The sequence below is a fragment of the Miscanthus floridulus genome, chromosome 1, assembly GCF_019320115.1.
Source record: "Miscanthus floridulus cultivar M001 chromosome 1, ASM1932011v1, whole genome shotgun sequence".
In the NCBI taxonomy this organism is placed as follows: domain Eukaryota; kingdom Viridiplantae; phylum Streptophyta; class Magnoliopsida; order Poales; family Poaceae; genus Miscanthus; species Miscanthus floridulus.
The window spans coordinates 202,012,925-202,032,086 of NC_089580.1; the positions used below are offsets into that span (position 1 = coordinate 202,012,925).

Below are 19,162 nucleotides of genomic sequence, written 5' to 3' on the forward strand. Positions count from 1 at the left end.
GAGTCGCCGCCGCTGCCTCCGAGGGGAGCTCAAGGACACTACTCGCCGTCGTTCTCCAGCAAGCACGGCCGGCAGAGTCCTCGCTGGAGGCGCGTGCAGGATCTGTCCGAGTCCAAGAGAACTGTGCCGCAGGGGCCCAACCCGCTACACAACTGAAGGCTGGACTCTCGACTCTGAAGATTCTGGGCTGAGCAACGAGAGGCTTTTTTGTAAGTAGAATTGGCTGGCATACATGTACTGCGCACCGACCATGAGTAAAAGCAATACAGTAGCGTGATTGTTACTACCTTGTCACTGGCACTTTCGAAGTGTTGTTTGCTCTGCCAACAAGCGTGCATGGTCGACGGCGAGTCAGAGCAGGTGGTTGTGGTTCCATCCATGTCGTCCGCTCGTCTGCTCTGTAGCGAGCCGGGAGGTGGTGGGTGGAGACCTGGAACGCCAGCCACGGTGGCTGGCCGGCGGCCTCCGTCCTCCGGTCGTCGGGAGCGGGGTCCAGACTCCCGGGCACCCGAGCGGCAGCGGGCGCGCGGGTCACGCACGGCAGCCCTTGCGTGCGAGAGGCGTCTGGCCGGCCGGCGGTGCCGGATTGAATCACGTGCCATGACACCATCCATGTCAATCCACTGCTAACCGTGACTGTACAGTACAGATGCTCTTGTTGTCTTCATCCGCATAGGCATAGCTACAAACTCTCCGTTGGCTCCTGCCCCTGGCCGTGATGACGACAGGAACCAGTGCTCTTGCGGCTAGCTTCTCCACGTCTCCTAGCATAGCCGTGATGCACAACATGAGGTGACTCGCCATTGCCAACTCGCCGTCTCTTGGCTTCTCGAAACACCTTTTCTTTTGGCTTTGGGTTTCAGAGCTTCAGATGTTGTCAGGTTGAAGGTACCCCTGATCAGTCTTATGATCCTGAGAGCAGAGATCAGGAACAGGTCCCTGCCATGCCGGCGGATTCCAATCGCCGCCCGCGGCCCGCCAAACAAGTGTTTCATGGACAGCAGCGACGAGACGCGCGAGTACACGGACGGAAGGGGACGCACGCCGGCCACGGCGCCGGAGCCGAGGCCACCCACAGCATTCAGCCGCTCCTCACTGCTCGCCGCGCGCTGTGTGTCCTGACCGGTGTTGGTGCCGTTGAGACGGCGCCGTCGATTTGGTCCCTGTCAGCGTACGGCAGATTCCGTTGCTTCGTTTCGGCCGCAGAATTTATTTTGCTCGCACGGCCACACGATTTTTCTGGACAACGCACGGGGCAGGCACGGCCGGCCGGTGTGCGTCGATCGTTCTCCGGCGTCGCATCGTCCAGCTCTCCGGCCGGTCTCTTGGAGGATGACGCACGGCGACCACCGATCACCCGACCGCACAGTCACGCCAGCGCCCAGCCCAGTGGTTGGCAGCCGGGGACTTGCCATGGCTCTGCCCAGGAGACAGCCATCCGAATCGATGCCACGGTGGTCGAAACCGTCGGCCTCCGGCGACCTTGCCGGCGGACGGCAAGCCGTTCCGCGTTCTCCGCTTGCTCCCCGTTTTAATTTTGACCGGTGTGGCCACGCAACGCAACGCAGGCTGGCCAATGGCAATGCAGGTTGTCCGCTTTGCTTTGTTTGCCGTGTCATGCTCTGCTGCTACTGTAGTTAGCAGCAGTCAAACTGCAAACACACGAGAAAATCCAAGAGGAGGTGCACGAATTGGGTCTACACTTCACATGACTGATGACATCTGTTCTAAGTGAAAAGGTAAGAGATGCAGTTGATTCACACAGCTTGGATTGGATCAGGAGCACCTCTCAGTTAAGCACTTGGCTTGTAACATTCATGCATTCACAGGAACAAGGAAATGTCTGTCCACGCCCACGGTTGGTTTCTCGATGTGGGGGGGCAGAACAGAACTTGCGTGCAGACGGCCCCGTTCGCTTCGCTGAAAAAGTAAGCCGAAATACTGTTCCGGCTGATTTGTTGTGAGAGAAAAATACTGTTCCGGCTGAAAAAAAAAACAAAGCTGAAAAGTACGGATTATAAGAGAAGCGAACAGGGCCTGCGGCAAACAGTAATATGAGATGGAACTCCCAGCAAGATTATCTGTGTTCATCTGGAGAGGGTACACCGGTCTTTCTTGTCCAACCTGAACATTCCACATTTCCACTGCAGGCTTGCAGCAGCTCAGAGAAAAGTAGACAACCGACCACGTAGCAAACTCAGAGTAGTCAGAGCAGAATCCCAGTCATCACTCGGTCTACATCAGCTGGTTCCCCACGGGGTCAACGGTGAAATGCAGGTGCAGAGATTTCTCCACGATCGGGTGGAACTTCGATGCCCACATCTGCAACTCACAGGCCAAACACACAGGTTATACTTATTATGGAGATGACAAAGACTAGTAGTAGTCCTATGGAAGAGTGTGGATTCAGGCAATGGCTGTAGTTTGCTATCCTACTTCAGTTCAGAGTTGGAATCCAACCCTGCATGTGTGCACCATCATTCTGTATGTACCTCTATCTTGTATTTTTTTTTTAGTTTTAATTTACTCGGGTAAGTCGAATGTGGTATGCAGGAAACTCAAGATATGAAATACATTTGAGCAGAGTTCTTACATCCTTGTACTCCGTGCTCTCCCTGAACAGCTTGAAGTCGTCAACTGCATGATACGACAAATTGAGTAAGCAACCGTAGCTCTAACATGCTGCTAACTTATACACAGAGATTCTGACTTATGCATAGGATGAGACAGAACTTATAGCCCACTAACATGATGGGAAACGGATTACTGCAGCATGATTGTATCCATTATCCGGATGATCCAAACAGCAGCCTATACAAAATAGAAGTATAACATTAGAAGCAGTTACTTGAGATTTTGGAAAAAAAAAGTATTGGTAAGAGAAACTGCACATGTTAATAACAATGTATGTGAAACAAGATAAACAGGTTATATGTCTTCAGCCATAGCAACGTGTACAGCAAATTCACAATCGCAGTGGCAATGTGACAGAAGAACCATAAGGATATCATGTTGTCTTACCACAGGTTGCCTGCACAATAAAAGAGCTGCATTGGCTGATCAACTTCTGAAGAGAAGCTAATGCATCCTCCGTTGCCTCTCTAGATGCAGTCTTAAAGAAAGATATCAGCAGCATAAACTCGACACCATAGTTAAAATCCTGCCACAGGAACCAACTTTTCTGTTTTAGTGCAAAAATGGACAGTGGCACATTTTTTCCATAGCTAAAGAATGGTATCAATTTACGCCAGGATAAGGTAGCTTGAGTTACCTCTCCCCTACGAAAGAGAGGTATAATGTCATCTTCCACCTCGGACTCGAAATCTACAGAAACCGAGCCCTGTAAGTTATCCAAACAGTGACTATCACGGTGCTATGACCATAGAGAATCAGTATGGTGTAAGAACCGGAAAGAAGATTACATGCTGAGGCGTACATAGGAAACAGGTTTTACGTGCTCATCAAGAACTTTCGAATAGTATGCACTGCTCTGGAACTTTGCAATGTCTTCTTTCTGCTGAAAACGCATGAAGACAGCGTGTGTGAAATTCTCGCTGTTGGGGTCCTCTATGCGGCCTGCATCCAATATATCACAAATACCAAATTGAAGTTTATACTTATTAACTGATTCGGCGGTTGAAGTGTATATAAGCCTAACCTAATGAGACTGCGAGGATCCCTCTCATCTGGTATTGTGATGTATATAGGTAGTCCAGCATATCTTTTTCTTCGGCATCTGAGATGTTTGGCTTGGCTCTAAGCAGAATAATGTGCTCCACAATCTTTCTGCAAAGTGTACTAGATCAGCTGTATACTACAGCTCTGCATAGTCCAGGGTATGAGGTGACAGCAAGCAGAATTTAGAACACTCATTGTAAATATGATACTTTCAGTGTCAATTTCTGCGCAACAATTTTACAGTTTTGAAGTGATTTGGTAATGCAGCACTTAGAAACCACTCACCTTTTCTTCATAAGGCCACCAGAATGTGCACCGTTGCTGGATTCAAGCACACCACGAGTGGAAAGAATCATCTTCTTTCCAGTCCCCCACCATCTGCGACCTACACAAACTCAAGGGACTTCAGAATCTATATTCAACATGCATACACTTCAAAAAGAAGGCCAAAGCTGAGATCGAGAACTCACATCGGTCCAAATTCTGCGCAGATAGTTGATGCAACCTAAAGCAGCTCCCAACAGGTCGTATGATGTGAGGCACCTGGGCTGATGCCGGCACAGACATCCTGACGATTCAGAGCCTGGAAGCTTTAGCTCTCATTGTTGCCACACAGGTTTTTATGGTTTTGGGTGGAGTTGTGGTATGGTGGTAACCGTGAGCAAAAGCAGGATCTTTTGGGTTGGGTGCACATAGTGCGGCAGGGCATCCTCTGTCCTCACCATCAGTGGGTGGTTGGAGCTAATAGCACTGTCCTTTTCACAGCTCCACAATTTCAGATATTTTTTTTGCAACAAAGATACTAGATCTCTCATTGAGAAATAGAAACTAGTATCAGAGCTGCCAGTGCCACAGAACTGCACCAACACTTTGATCACCAAACGGTGCCACAGAATTGCACCAACATCAATTTGCATGATCACCAAAGGAGATTAAATTAAAAAAAGGGCGTACCCAGTGCAGAGAGCGGGATCGCTCTATGCGGGGTCTGGGAAAGGGTGTCAGTGGCAAGCCTTACCCTCGCCTGTGCAATGCGAGGAGACCGCGACTCGAACCCGGGACCTTCCGGTCACAGGCGGTAAGACTCTACCGCTTGCTCTAGGCCCGCCCTTCAAAGGAGATTAAATTAAAAGTAGCCTAAATTAGAGTGACATGAGAATTACACCAGTCGACCTTCAAATTATTCACAAGTTTGATCACAACGAACCAAAACAATAAAGATTCTAAAAAACTACAAACGCTGGATGGACTTGACGGACTCTAAGATCCTAACATACTGAAAGAACAATGAAGAATGTTCGCCCTCCAAACCATTTCTGTGGTGACGGTTGCTCCCAGCAAGATTGTTACAGGGACTTCCACCAATCACAAGATCAAAGCCGCCAATTCTTCTAATATATGTCTCGATCCTCTCAGATGTCAGTGTCTGCACATCATTGATCTCAATCAAAGTACCGGTCTGTGTCTGATCCCACCAACTCCTCAGAATCGTCCTATTGACCTCAGACTTCTCTACTGAAATAACTGTCTTCATGTGTATACCAAGCCTATGGAGAGCTACCTCTGCTCCTCCAATACCAGAGAATAAAGACAGTACATTCATGCCTTGTGGGTACATATCCTTGAGGACTGAGAGATGGTAAGCAACAGTATCAACTTGAAATGAATTTCCTAGAGATCGATACCTCTCTGTCCTGCTGATACCTCTGGTGTGATCCTTCGGAAAGCCGAGTAGAAACTCCATCTCATCAGGCTCTAGAGGAGCAACCTTATTTAAGCCAACCCAAGCGAGATTCCATTTCCTACACTCCTCCAACACCAACTTCTGAACTCTTGGAGGAGGTGGATCTGAACTGTTTGTAAGGGTTACACGAATCTTCTCTAACAGTTTTGCACTAGACACACAAGTCTGGAGGCAATTGAACTGTTGTCTTGTGTCCCATGATGGCCACCACCTCTTGGTACGAGGAAATGCTGCGGATATTGTCCTTGGAGGTTTAGGGAGGAGAGGTGACCTGTTCTCAAGTGGCAAATTGTGTATATAACCTCTTTTCCTGGCAGCAGCACAGAAGTACTTCGAGTCCACAAACTCCGGCTGAATATCATACAAGAATCTTGATATGATAGTCCAGACACCTTTTGGAGCAAGAGCAACATTCTCGTAGTAGAAGTATGGTGGACCCATAGCTTGTGAAGGTAGATCTCTGTTCACTGGTCTTGGCCACTGATCTGGCAAGCTCAATCCAACCATTGGATTTGGGAGCGGCATGGGTTCATCAGCGCTACCATCTAATGGGCCTCTACTTCCCTGTGCTTGACCTCCATATCTCTTTCTCTTTTTTTTGTTCCCATCCATGAACATTCCCTTGTTTATCCCTCCATAGGAATTATCCTGCAGTATTGCAAACACAGTTCCATTATCAGACCATTAAATTAGAACTAAATCTTATTGCAGACTTGTACGGACAGTTCACCTAAGACGAACCTCATAGTCAGACAAATTGCCACAGTAACCATCTCCTGCAGTCTGTGAAGCATATATTGAATCCACCAGAACAGAAATAGATGCATCCAGCCCTGAGTAATTTTAAACCACAGACGACAGTGCATGATCAGTGAACAGGGGCATTTGGAGCATACTTTGACAAGTTCGAATAATAAAACTCTGAAGATTAAGTTAAAATAAAACAGGGACAAGGACAGAATCTGAGTGGTACAAGTTGCATGAAACATGCAAAAACAGTTTTATTTGACAGCAAGAATCAACCATTCTAAGTTATCTCAGTTCAAGATTGCAGCCAATTTACGAGTTCCAACATACAGCATTTGAGGAAAATTCTCAAAATCCAGAGATAAACCAATAGAAAGTTTGACATAAAATTAAAAATGGCAATGTTATTATTCAACTGATTTATTCTATATAAGAGCATATCCTACTTTCAAGGTTGGAAATTGATGTTTATTTTGCTCAGGATTCTAAAGGCAAACAGAGGAGCACGGAACAAAGGTTCAGAGAGCACACCGCATCTAGTAATAGCCAGTGCAGCCTCGTCTTCAGGAAACCCCATTTTAACTAAGGAATCAATTTTGTCGTCCTTATGTGACATCTCATGTAAGAAATCCTGTGAAGAAAGCACAGGAAAGCACTGAGAATACAGTTGACAAGCTACATAAACTAGCATTGCAATTACCTTCTCCAAAGGACAAAAACAACAATTCTTGTAATGTGTTAAAAAATGGGAAGTATCATAACTATGGACAAGTTAGGAAAACAATTAGCTTTTTTACTGAGAAAAACAAATGTAATGTGTAAAAAAAATGGAAGTCCAGCTGTAGTCCAATTCAATCAACTCTCAGCTACATGAAGTCACATGCCAAACACCAGAAAGTACAATGCAAGTTCAATGTTAGAGTTGAACAGCAATGTTGTTGCACTACAGAGCCTCCAATTCTCAGGATCAGTGATCGATTTGCACAAGTATCAGAAAGGAAATAGATTATAACCAGTGGCGGAGCCACGTTAAGGCCATACTGGGAACATTTTTTAGTCTCTGTGCTCAACTCGCCTCTGTTAGCATACACTACTGCAGCTCCTCTCTTTTTTGTCTTTTCTTTTCTTCTTAAGAATAATCTATGCTAAGCATGGGTAATAGTAGCTAAACTGAACATGGAAGTAGTAAACAAAAGGCTTGGGTAATTGCGCCCCCCCCCCCCCCCCCCCTGGTTTGTGGTCACGCTCCGCCACTGATTATAACCCATAACTAAAGTTTTTTTTTCGTGAATTAAAACAGTAGGAGAGAGTGCTATTACAGGGAGGAGGGGGTACAGCAAACTTAAGTACAAAGAAATGAATGTCATAAGAAACTCATCATTCACGATCCACCCACAATTTTGGAATTTCATTTGTTAGTCCATGGTGGCGTCTTGTTCAAGAATGTCACTAACACGAGAGTTCTAATCATACGCATAAGATGAAATGCAATAGTTCCAAGTTTATGATTGACACAACTATCTTGCTTACCATCTTACCGATACGATTTTCTTACAAAATTAAGGAATTTGGTTTCATGGGAACATGCTGTTTTGCCTAAAAGAACCCAGCTGTGCCAAAATATAAGGGAAAAAACAAAGTAGAATGGCTTTCTAGTACAGCTATGTAGCTAAAAGCTGTTTGAAAACCAAAGGAACAGGTGCAAGTAAAAGTAAGGAACCTTATGGTTTTTTTTATTAGTCTACATACTGGATTAACATTAAACAAGTTTCATGCAGAAGTATATATGATTGAAGCAAACTAAATACATAGCAGGTTTCTCAAAAGAATAAAGTAAACGCATACAGTCACCAAGGGGGCGCATCAAAATACCTCGTCTCCAGAATCATCAACAGAGTTAGCAACCCTGGTGCTTCTCCCACCAGCATCCTCATCATCCCAGTTTCCTAGAATGTCATCATCATCACTATCGTCAACAGTTTGGGGGACACAACCAGAAGCAAAGCCGTTATCCACTTTGAGGTCATTGCCTAGTTCCTGCATTTGGCATCACTTCGTAAATACAAATCCTCTTTGACACCATGCAACAGCATCATCAAAGAATAACTAATAGAAGCATGAACACAAATGAATACCTGGTAAGTAAGAAGAAGCTCAACTAACGAATCTACTCCATCATCCCCTGAAAGAAAAAGCAGCTGTCAGATAGAGTATATAAAATCACCTAGAATCTAAGTAAATGAGAAGAAATGGGTTATTAGCTAAGTACCATTGTCCTTCATAGCCTTCAGAACAATCTCTTCTGCGAAACCCATGTCCATATACTTCTGAACCAAAGAGGCAGATGGCCCAGCCTTCCCATTGCCATTAGCAACCTTAAAATCAGCCCCACGATCAAACAGAAACATTACAATCGTAGCCACTAGAAACAAGGTAACAGTAACATTGAGAGTATTCATGTCCGCTATACACTGATCATGATCCTGATTCTGTAGGAGATTACCATATATATCCACCCCCACCCCGGCCAGTTTGGCACAAGTGGTTTGAATACCCCTGAGTAACATGAACTGAAGAACAACTAGCTACTGAGTTCACACATTGCTGCATATGTATGGATCAGTTAGCTGGCTTACCTGTGTCGATGGACCTGGATCATCAGTGTTCGCTGCTGACAGAACTGACGGACCAGCGCCAGCAGCGTTGAAGCTCGCTGCCTCCTCCCCATTGCCATCACTATCCCATTCGAAGCTGTCACTGCCATCACCGTCGCTAACCCAGTGCTGTGACACGAATTAAGAACTAAACATCAGGCACATCGACCAACAATAGGACCAAACCGCCATCAATCCCGAAATAGCATCCAAAATGCAAGCTCTAACTCGATCCAGTGTTAAGAAAACCCCAGCGTTGAGCAGCAGAAAGGAACAAAACCCAACCTCGAGACATCAGAGAACCCAATCTAACGCGCGGAATCACCGTGGCAGCGGACCAGACTATTAGTATCAAGAATTCATGGCGCGGGAGATCATCCCTTCACAATACATGGAAGGGGACAGAGCAGAGGAAAGCAGGGGACAGAAAGGAAAGTCTTACCGCCATTCCGGAACCTTCTCGAAGGGGCTCCGGGGGATACCTTTCCCTCGATCCCTCGCGTTTTCCTCGGGCCTGGAACGGCCGGAAGCTGCGGCGACGGACCCGAAGACCCCGGACGCCGTGGCCCGGAGCACCGTCTCTCCGCCCTCCGCTGACCGCTCCACAGCCTCCCCACGTACTACCTCTGCCGCATCTCCCTTCCCGTGGGGGCGCTGGGACTTGGGAGGCGGTGGCAGAGGAGGAGGAGCAGGAGGCCGCGCCGGCGACAGGGCGGCTCTGCCTGCCTCCACCGTCTCTGCTTTGCCCGCTTTAGACGAGGGGGGGGGGAGACGGCGAATCTCCAAGCAAGTCTCAACGAGAAACTCAGGCGCCGCGCCCGCCAAACAGCACGAGCAATGGGCACATCGACGGTCGTACACCACTGGCATGTGGGGACCGCCTCATGCGACCAGGGCTGTCAGCGAGAGGGTGCGGCATTGTCAGTAACCACTAGGCCGGTACGTGTAAGCGGTGAAAGATCCCGTGTGGCGGCTGGTCAGTGGTCATTCGTATGGGGAGCATTTCCCGATGATAACAGAAGCCGGTGGGGTCTAGGTTCGGGGTTCCATTCCGAATTTGGTGAGGCACACGGCCGGATGCAGAGTCACGGCGCAGCGCAGATCACGAGATAATGAGAAGAGAGATAAAAAACTGCTTTTACGTGACGGTGACGGAAAGAACCAGCCAATTCATCTGCCATCCATCCCACAGCATTTAAGGCACCACAGCTGTCACGCACATAGCGTGACAGCCGTGGACCGTTTTCACCTAATTTTATAATAGGAGATGTTATTAAGTTATTTAAAGCATTGTAGCTGTCACGCATATCACGTGACAGCTTTTAAGGCACCACAGATATTATGATCATCTTTAACCGTTTCTATATGAATTTTATATAAAATATATTATTAAATTATTTATTATATCAAATAAATACTTTAGGTTATCTTTTATATAATATAGTTTCATAGAACAAATAGAGTTAAATACATTGGCAATCCTTAAACTCATGGTCCTGAACATTTAGGTCCAAAACACTCAAAATTAAAATCTATTCCAAAGTCATGACTCGCGGGTTCATACCCCCTTCGGCAATTACCACGGCGAGACCGACTCCTTTTTTGATGCAGTGGTGGGCACCGCCGTCAGAGAAGGAGGCGTCCCGCCTTTGCAAGCGGGCGTGATTGGTCGTAGACCGAGCCAAGAAGCTGGGTTGAGCTTATGCAAGTGGTCGTGTTTGGTTATCTTTGTTATTGATCTAATATGAGATGTGATTGTGTTTGGTTGCATGCATGTATCAGTTTTTTTTTTTGTCTGACGCATGGGTCTCTGTATCCTGGGTGAATCAAGTCATCCTGCATCATGAAGGAAGGAGAAATCTAGAAGACAGAAGCGTGCGGGATGAAGAAGGGCAAACGATTAAAAAGATGCAGGCAAAAGATACGAGTAGGGCAACCAAACACGACGTAAGTGTACTGAGGGATGCAGGATACCCCTTCAACACCCTGGTTTCGCTGGTCTGAAACTTGGCTGAAACTGGCTGAAAAACACTGTTCCGGCTGAATTGTTGTGAGAAAAAAATACTGTTTCGACTAAAAAAAGAAGTCGAACAAGTCGAATATGAGGTAAGCCGAACAGGGCCTATGAGTCCATGTCGCCGCTAGAGGAGGAGGATCCATCGTGTTCGATCCTGCTCCGGCTGCGGTTCCTGATCGAGGAGACGAGTCTGTCACGCTCAGGTCCTGCCATGGCTCCGGTGCCCGAGTGAGGCAGAGGGCAGGTGGAGGCAGTGCCGAGAGGAAGGAGAGAATCAATGGGATTTTCTCCGCTGCTTACTAACAGCCGATCCAGCGGTCAAGTTGAAACGAGGCAGGGAGACAATAGCTTTTAGCACGACTGAGAGGAGAGAAGCGACCCCCAACACAACAGGGCCGAGATCAAAACGATGGTGATGGAGAGCAGGCGACGTCTTCGGTGCCTGGTGCGGCTCAATTATCTGCTCTGTCGGCCTCGTGTGCCCCGCCGCGTCCCGGCGAGCGAGCGGTCGCTCCGTCGCGCCAACCCAGTGAGCAAGCACGACGTGCCTCTACCCTCGCGTCCCAGTTAGCGGGCATCACTCGACCGCGCCACCGGCTGTGTCCCGGTGAGCGCATGCACCGCCCTGTCGCGTCCCAGGTAGCGAGCGAGATTTTGATACGTGTATAATTAAATTTGCGTTATCTTTCATGGAATCTATTTTCATACGAAAGATATTAGTGATTTATCGATACTCCCTCGGTGCACAAATATCTATCGGATGCTAATCTCTTTTATGAATCCTAAATTGTTTTGTAAAATGTCATGGCTAATTCAAATATTTAGAATGTTTTTAAAAGAAAAGTATTTCAGTGATTCGAAAGTTAGAATCGGCCACACGGCGTGCATGAGTGCCTGCGAACTATACAGGGTTGTTAAGTGAACAGGGTTTATCGTTGTCAACCATTCATGTGATTTATTCTCATGCGAAAGATATTAATGATTTGTTAAGGGAGCGTTTTCCTATGCTAATACTAGAAATCAGCAGGGTTCCGGATTTTCCTTTCAAATATGGGAACTTGGGAAGGCACACGAGTGAGTACAGAGTTGCAGTCGCAGACTCGCAGCATATACGTGTCAGTGCAATGCAAGTGGGAGAGGAGAGTTTCCGGAACAATAGGGAAAAAAGGGGAAAGAGAGAGAAAAACTGTCTTCGATGTAAGTGGGAGGAGAGAGAAAAGCTGTCTTGGTTGTGGTGTGGTGGTGGCCTAGAGAGGGACCCAATGTATTTATTATCATAGCTGTCACGTACTACATGACGTGACAGCTTAGACTATTCTTATACGATTTTATATAAAAATAGTAATACAATATTTATTATACCAGTGGACATATGATTTATTATTATAGCTGTCACTCACTAATACGTGCCAGCTTTAACCTTTTTTTACACGGTTTCATATAAGAGGTGCTATTAAATTATTTATTATACCAATCATAAATAAGTGACATTTTGATACGTGTATAATTAACTGTGTTATCTTTCATGTAATTCATTTTTCATTAATGATTTAGTAATACTCCTTCCGTCCACGGATATCTATCCATGCTAATCTCTTTTAAGAATCTTAAACTGTTTTTATGAAAATGGCATGGTTAATTAAAAATTTTAAAACATTTTAAAAGGAAAGTATCTCGGTGATTCGAAAGTTTAGAATCGGCCACACGGTGTGCATGATAGGCTGCGAGCTATCGGCATGTTCGCTGGTTGGTTTCTAGGCTGGTTTGGGCTGACTGGTGCTAGTTTATTGTAAGAAAAAAACATTATTGGCTGACTAATTTGGGTTGGCTGAAACCAACAAGCGAACAGACTCTATGTTCATAGTTGCAGCCACGGCAAGTGCTAATTCTTCGTTCTTGTATGAGCTAGTTCGAAACCAGAACAAGACCCTCTGAGGCTAGGATCCAGGAGTAAACTTCCGTTCCGTACCGAAATCTACCACGGATAGAGAAGTTAATAGGCCATTCGAATTTCACGGCACTTTTTTTTAAAAAAATGAACGAACAATATTTTTCTCTTACAACAAATTAGCCAACAATACTTTCAGTCATGTCTTATCAGCCAAGAGAAACAGAGCATGTAAGCAGAGTTCTGTATCAAACAGTAGCACCTCTTTAGCGCTGGAAAAGCTGCTCTAGAATTGTATTTTTTTTTCCCTGAATGGAGAAGAATACTAATCTCTCCGCCCCTAAAAACATACAATTCTAAAATAATATCATATCTTAATGTACCAAGTTTAACTAATTATAAATAAAAAAATATGATTATTTATAATATTGAATAAATATTATTAAATTAATTACGAAACGTATTTTTATAACAAATTGATTTAGAGTCAGAAATGTGACTACTATTTACCAGAAACTTTGTTGAAAGTGAAACACTTCAACCGATATGCGTACCATAGTTACCTCCTTTCCAGGCAAGAGGCAGTACTACAGTAACATTTGTGTGGTGGAGATAGAACCAACCCACCTGACATGACAAGATTTGCGTGATAGTCTTTGACTAGTCTCACATGTTTTTGTCTACTCTCTCCGTCCTAAAAAGACTCCAATGCACGGCAATGCACGGCAACCAAGACAGATGTGAAATTACATAAATACACCTTCAACGAGTAGACCAAAAGTTCCGTGTTTCTTAACTACGGTGCGGCCGGTCACCTGTGGTTCCTGGAGTACGCTCTATGAGAAATGGCTTAGCAAGGAACTCTTTTTTAATGAGTGGGTCTCACGTACCCTAACAACTGCAGTTTTTTTTTTTTTTTGACAAATTTTGAACTTCAGGATGGGACGGAAAGTACGCAATTCGACATCTTGGATAAGTCAAACTTTTCTAAGTTTAGCTAAGTTTTAAAAAAATATTGCCAATGTTTATGTTTCCAATTAGATTTACTGTAAAATTATATTTCATAATTAGTCTAATGATATTTATTCGGTAACTTTTGTAATTTTTATAGATTTGGTAAACTTAAAATTATTTGGCTCCTCGAAAAGTGATAATTATATTCCATTTGAGATAGAGGGAGTAGGAGATTATATTGTTTGTTTTTTCTATTCATAAAGTTGATGTTTTGATATGTGTCTAATCAACTTCGTTTTTGTTAATCATTCATGCGATTCATTTTCCCGTGAACGATTAATGATTTATTAATACTCCCTCTGTTTGTAAGTATTTATTGTTTTACGTTAGTTATAATCAAATCTCTTTTGAGTATTTTATTAAATTATTTTTAGAAACACACACAACTAGTTAGCTCCGGTGAAAACTGTTTAGAAGTTTTTTGAGAGGTAAATTAGCATTCGAACAGATCTAATTAAGAGCAGAGCAGGCATAGGACGTGTCTACTGTTTGTTTCGCTGAAAAGCCAGGCTGAAAAATACTGTTCGCTGATTTATTGTGAGAGAGAAATATTGCATCATAACTGATAAAACAAACGAACAGGAGACTGTCTTTGCCTCTGGGCGACACTGTGCCTCGCGTCTACACCTATATTTATACCTATATATACAGTTTTTTTCTTTAGTTATTTCCACATCCGGCTAGATCGTGATTTTGCCAACGTCATTGGAGACGCCTAAGCCCTAGCCAGCATCTATATTAGATTTCCTCCAATGTTATTTTATTCCTCGGCCTAACCAAACACCATGAATGTGCCAACGAGGCCAACATTGCAAGAACTCTAATAAAATTTTGGCATAGCATATATGCCTTGAGAAAAAGATTCATGGGCCCTTGAGAAAAAGATTCTTGGCCATTCATGGGCTGTGATGGTAGGAGAAGAAAAGACTACATGGGCCCACATGCTATAAAAACAAAGATTAACTACATCTATGCGACTATAAATTGAAGGCACTAGCGTCTCGACGTCACCATCAACGCGTCTAGACGCAGTTTCTAGTCCTAGCCAACCGAACCATGGCCTAGCTCCTGGTCCCAGGCCCACCAACGGGAGCATCCCATCTAAGCATCCCCGCGTAACATAAAAATGAACCGAAGCGCTACCTGTCCACGTGACGTAAGGGGAGAGCGTACGCTCGCGTCCGCGTCGTCATCCCCGGAGCGTCCCCTCGGCCGGCCCCTGACGCGCCCCCTCCCCTGTCTGAGAAGTATGCAAGGCAGCAGAAGGCGCGGAGGAGACACAAGTCGAGGCAACATAATGTGAGTAGGGAGATGCAACACCCGATCTACTTTTAAAACATCCAGATACAACACTTGTAACACACATCTGAAGACAGATAAAACATTTGAAACATGCGTCCGAAACACTTAAAAAAACACATGAAGCACTTGAAAAACCATTGCAACACATACGCAATATCCAGATAAAACACTTACAACATATATGTGAAACAATAGACTAAACATTATGAACATATGTTTGCAACATAAGTGTACAACCATTGCAACATATACGACATCCTAATCTATTTTTGCAACATCCATACGAAACCTTTGCAACATACCTCTAAGAATAACTGAAACACTTGAAACATACGCTTGCAACATGCGCTTTCAGCGCAATGTCACCTTGCTGCTTGGATGAATGGAGCTCGTCGTTGTGGAGCTCAACCCCGGCGTGGAGCTCGATGCTACAGATTATGTGGACGTCGTTGGTGCGGAGCTCCCTCGACGGCACGAACCTTGGCAGTGGCCGCGGCAGGCGGATGGAGCGCGGCCGCGACAGGAGGTGCAAGTCCAGGCGGGGAGGCACGTGGCGCGGGCGGGGGCGGGGGCGGCTCCGGCGAGCGGGAGCGCGCAGCGCAGAGCGGGCGTTCGACACGGACGGGGTACGCGGTTGAATGGATGAGGATGAGCCAAGTCCGGACGGGAGTCACCGACGGACGCACATAACATATCATTATTGATTACATATTCAATTGTGGGCATTACCATTTCTCTAGAGCTTGAAATATGCCATTTTGTATGCTTACTGTAGACATGCATACAACTTTCCATGTAGTCTCCCTCCCTCACTCTGTTCTCCTCTCCGTCTCTGGTCGGACCTTATCGGGCTCGCTGGTGCACTACGCTCGCCAAGCCCGCATGCTCGCGGCAGCACTCGCCGGTCGGACCCACACCACCGCCCGTCGACTCTGCGCTTCCTCGCCGGCCTGTCACGGCGATCACCTGCTCGTTGTCGCACCTCTCCGAGTTCATGTCGCGGTCGGTGCGCCTGAGCACGGGAAGGGCAGAACCTAGCATGCCCGCCTGCCGCAGCAGCCTGGCGATGAGAACGCGAGGCCCATGGTCTCACCAGGCGAGGGCGTGATAGATGACCCGTGCTGCGCTCTCGATCGATGATTCGTCGTCGTTCCGTGTATAAATCAGAAAAGGTACAGAGCCAGTTTGCTGCTCGCGTGGCAAGTGCCGCTGAAATCAGTGCACCGATCAACATCATGCACATGCAGTCACGTTGAGACGTGATGATGAAATCAGCATTGAGTGGAGCTCGGAAGAGGCCGGCCGGGCCACCACCCTTCCCACTACAGGAATGAAGTGCCACTCGCTCGTGCCCATGGATCACGGTAGTTTTGTGCACTGAATTCACCCAAAAAAAAAATTTGTGTGTGCTAAGGGCTAATTTGGAAGAAAAGGCACACCCAGGAATAGAAAACCTTCCATGGAGAACTAAATAGTTATTCAAATTATTTGTCCATGTATTTCCCACCTTGAAAAAAGTCAGGGATCCTAAGGAGACTTGAGTTTCCAAATTAGCCCAAGCGTTTAATTCCCCTGTTCTGTTGACACACATTTTTTAGGCCTTGTTTCCGAATTAATGTACCATCCTCTCGTATCCGAATTAATATATGTACCATCTTCTCGTTTACTTTTTTAGTGCACGACTTACGTATGTACGATCGCTGGAAATTATATATTCGTCTCGTTAGACTGGTTGGAAAAATGACTGATGCTGATTTGTTATGAGAGAAAAACACTATTATTTTGATGAAACAGTACGGTTGATAAGTTTGATTGGAATTAAACCGCATGGGGAGAGCAACACAGCTAGCAAGCCAATTCAAGCATGCATGAACATGAGTATGTAGGGCATGCGCATGCATGTGGATCGATGTGATGGATTGTGCGTGGGAGACGTCGATCGAGAGCAGTAGAGCACTCATCAGTACTGCACGCAATCTGATCGATCGATGCAGGCATTGTTGGGTTGCTATCGCGCGCGCGGCGCCAATGCATTGCATGCAACTGATGACCGGCCGTGACTAGCGCTGCTGTTGTCAGTCAGCTGCCGCAAGCATGCACATATATAATGCTGCGTCTGCGTGCGTGCTCACACACGGATGATAAAGGATCATATCCGCCTGCAATCTACTACTTAGTTTCGATCGATCATGCATGCTGTGACACAGGAACACGACGGTCGTGAAATTTACTCCACACACACACACACACACACCAGTAACTCCAGGTAGATTACTGGTAGGTAGGTAGGCTGTAAATATCGATCTCATCCCATGCGGATGCAGATCGCCGCACGTCGATCACACCCTTAGTACTGTATATAGCTATATATACAAATTTATTTATGCGTGAATGATCCATGGTCGATGATGAATGTACGTACCTTGGTGCAGGGGGTGCGGTTTGCGATGAATGCGACGGCGGCAAAGACGCCGGCGTTGACGAGGGCCCACAGGCAGACCGTGAGAAGGATACGGTGAGTTGCGACAGGCGGAGGAGTGTTCGCCGCCGGCATGACGGCCACCGGTGGCAGTGAAGCAGCTGCTGCTGCAGCAGGCTGGTTGTTGTTGGCCATGGCCACGTACGTAGCCCTTGTTGTTGTTCACCTGCAACCAGACACGGATCGACTACCGGACAGTTTCAAAGGGATGGGACGGGATCACATGCACGGCCGGCCGGAAGGAAGTGACCACGATGATGGACTCACCTGCGGCTGCGGCCCGCGACTCGGAGGCGCCGGCCTTTCGTTGCTTGGAATTGGATCGCCGGAGATCAACTGCCGCGATGGCGATAGGACGGATGTCGTGATGTCGTCAGCAGTAGTAAGCAAGAAACGAAACCAAATGAAAGAGGATGATGATCTCCATCGTATCGAGGTGATCGAGAAAGCAAGAATCAGACGATGACCTAAGGAGATAGATGCTGGCCGGATGGACCGCCGGAGGCCCGGAAGAAGAAGATGATGAGAGCGCAGTGGGAGGCGTGAGGGTTCTGATCGATCGGAGGGTGTACCGTATAGCTCAGCTCTGATGTGCGTGGGCGGCCGGCGCGTACGCGTGAACGTTCACAGCCTACCCACCGGCCACCAGTAACCCCCACCAGCAGCAGCTGCTTGATGCACTAGCTATATATGGCAGCTCTGGCGTTGCACTGCTCGACACGCGTACGCGTCGGTGCGACGAACGCCATATATGATCCATCACTACTTTCCCTAGCCACGCGCTAGGTATTACTACTAGCTGCTGGCTCCATATATAAGTGCAATTAATCCTGGAGGAATCTCAAATCCTGCTAATACAAATCCCTTACTACTTTGCAAGTTTGCATTATACTCCTATGAATTGTTACTGTCTACCAGCTGCTAGCTCATCGATCCATCATTCATGCATGCATGAGCTAGCACTACTCGAGGCCGCGGCAAAGAGCCCTTTGCACTCGGCAAAGGCTTTGCCGAGTGTAGCACTCGGCAAAGTCCGCTCGGCAAAATTTTTCTCGGCAAAGGGTCTTTGCCGAGTGCTTTGGCGACTTGTCATTCGACATTTTAGAGATCACTGCCCAAATTTCAGCTTCAGTGAAGGACATAGCGACCCATGAGCGTGCTACTCTGGTGTGTCTGCAGGAGATAAAGCTCTCCGTCATTTGTAACTCACTGGCTTATGAAATACTGGGATCTATGTTCGACTATGACTATCTACCATCTGCTAATGTAGCCGGAGGTGTCTTATTTGGCTGGCACCGAGAACAATGGGTGGTTTCCCAGGCGGATAAACGTCGCTTCTTCTTATCGGCTAATGTGGCCAAGACAGCAACACCACAGGACTGCTGATGGCTAATTGTGGTCTATGGGCCACAGGCTGACCAGGAAAAGGTCGAGTTCCTGGACGAACTGCGTTAGTTCAGGACGACGGCTGATGGACCATGGTTGCTATGTGGGGATTTCAACATGATTTATAGAGCAGAGGATAAGAACAATGATCGCCTCGACCGTCGTTGTATGCATCGTTTCCGGGCATTCATCGACCCCGCCGAGCTGGAGGAGCTCCACCTGGTCGGCAGGCGGTTCACTTGGTCTAGTGAGC

General features: G+C 46.5%; 3 protein-coding genes across 5 annotated transcripts; all 3 read right to left on the reverse strand.

Moving 5' to 3' along the window:
- Positions 1-1,683: 1,683 nt before the first annotated feature.
- On the reverse strand, positions 1,684-4,388 carry LOC136450655 (stress-response A/B barrel domain-containing protein UP3-like). 2 transcript variants are annotated; one of them, XM_066451207.1, is made up of 9 exons: positions 4,149-4,388; positions 3,964-4,072; positions 3,659-3,786; positions 3,437-3,576; positions 3,272-3,340; positions 3,022-3,160; positions 2,749-2,811; positions 2,594-2,637; positions 1,684-2,322 (listed from the first exon to the last, which is right to left on the reverse strand). In XM_066451207.1, the coding sequence occupies exons 1-9, from the start codon at positions 4,243-4,245 to the stop codon at positions 2,236-2,238; spliced, it is 876 nt and encodes a 291-aa protein (XP_066307304.1). In that variant the 5' UTR covers positions 4,246-4,388; the 3' UTR covers positions 1,684-2,235. The 2 variants fall into 2 exon arrangements, with proteins under 2 accessions (XP_066307304.1, XP_066307313.1); XM_066451216.1 differs by having other exon boundaries at positions 3,964-4,063; positions 4,149-4,384.
- A 411-nt stretch (positions 4,389-4,799) lies between these two features.
- Positions 4,800-9,640, reverse strand: LOC136450636 (DNA (cytosine-5)-methyltransferase DRM2-like). 2 transcript variants are annotated; one of them, XM_066451186.1, is made up of 8 exons: positions 9,266-9,640; positions 8,806-8,952; positions 8,439-8,544; positions 8,305-8,351; positions 8,042-8,206; positions 6,701-6,800; positions 6,164-6,255; positions 4,800-6,070 (listed from the first exon to the last, which is right to left on the reverse strand). In XM_066451186.1, exons 1-8 carry the CDS (start codon positions 9,269-9,271, stop codon positions 4,910-4,912), a joined length of 1,824 nt encoding a protein of 607 aa, XP_066307283.1. In that variant the 5' UTR covers positions 9,272-9,640; the 3' UTR covers positions 4,800-4,909. The 2 variants fall into 2 exon arrangements, with proteins under 2 accessions (XP_066307283.1, XP_066307281.1); XM_066451184.1 differs by lacking the exons at positions 8,806-8,952; positions 9,266-9,640 and having other exon boundaries at positions 8,439-8,768.
- Positions 9,641-15,424: 5,784 nt separating this feature from the next.
- On the reverse strand, positions 15,425-18,272 carry LOC136470239 (uncharacterized). Its single transcript, XM_066468151.1, has 4 exons — positions 18,251-18,272; positions 17,791-18,074; positions 17,467-17,689; positions 15,425-16,253 (listed from the first exon to the last, which is right to left on the reverse strand). Exons 1-4 carry the CDS (start codon positions 18,270-18,272, stop codon positions 15,811-15,813), a joined length of 972 nt encoding a protein of 323 aa, XP_066324248.1. The 3' UTR covers positions 15,425-15,810.
- Positions 18,273-19,162: the final 890 nt, after the last annotated feature.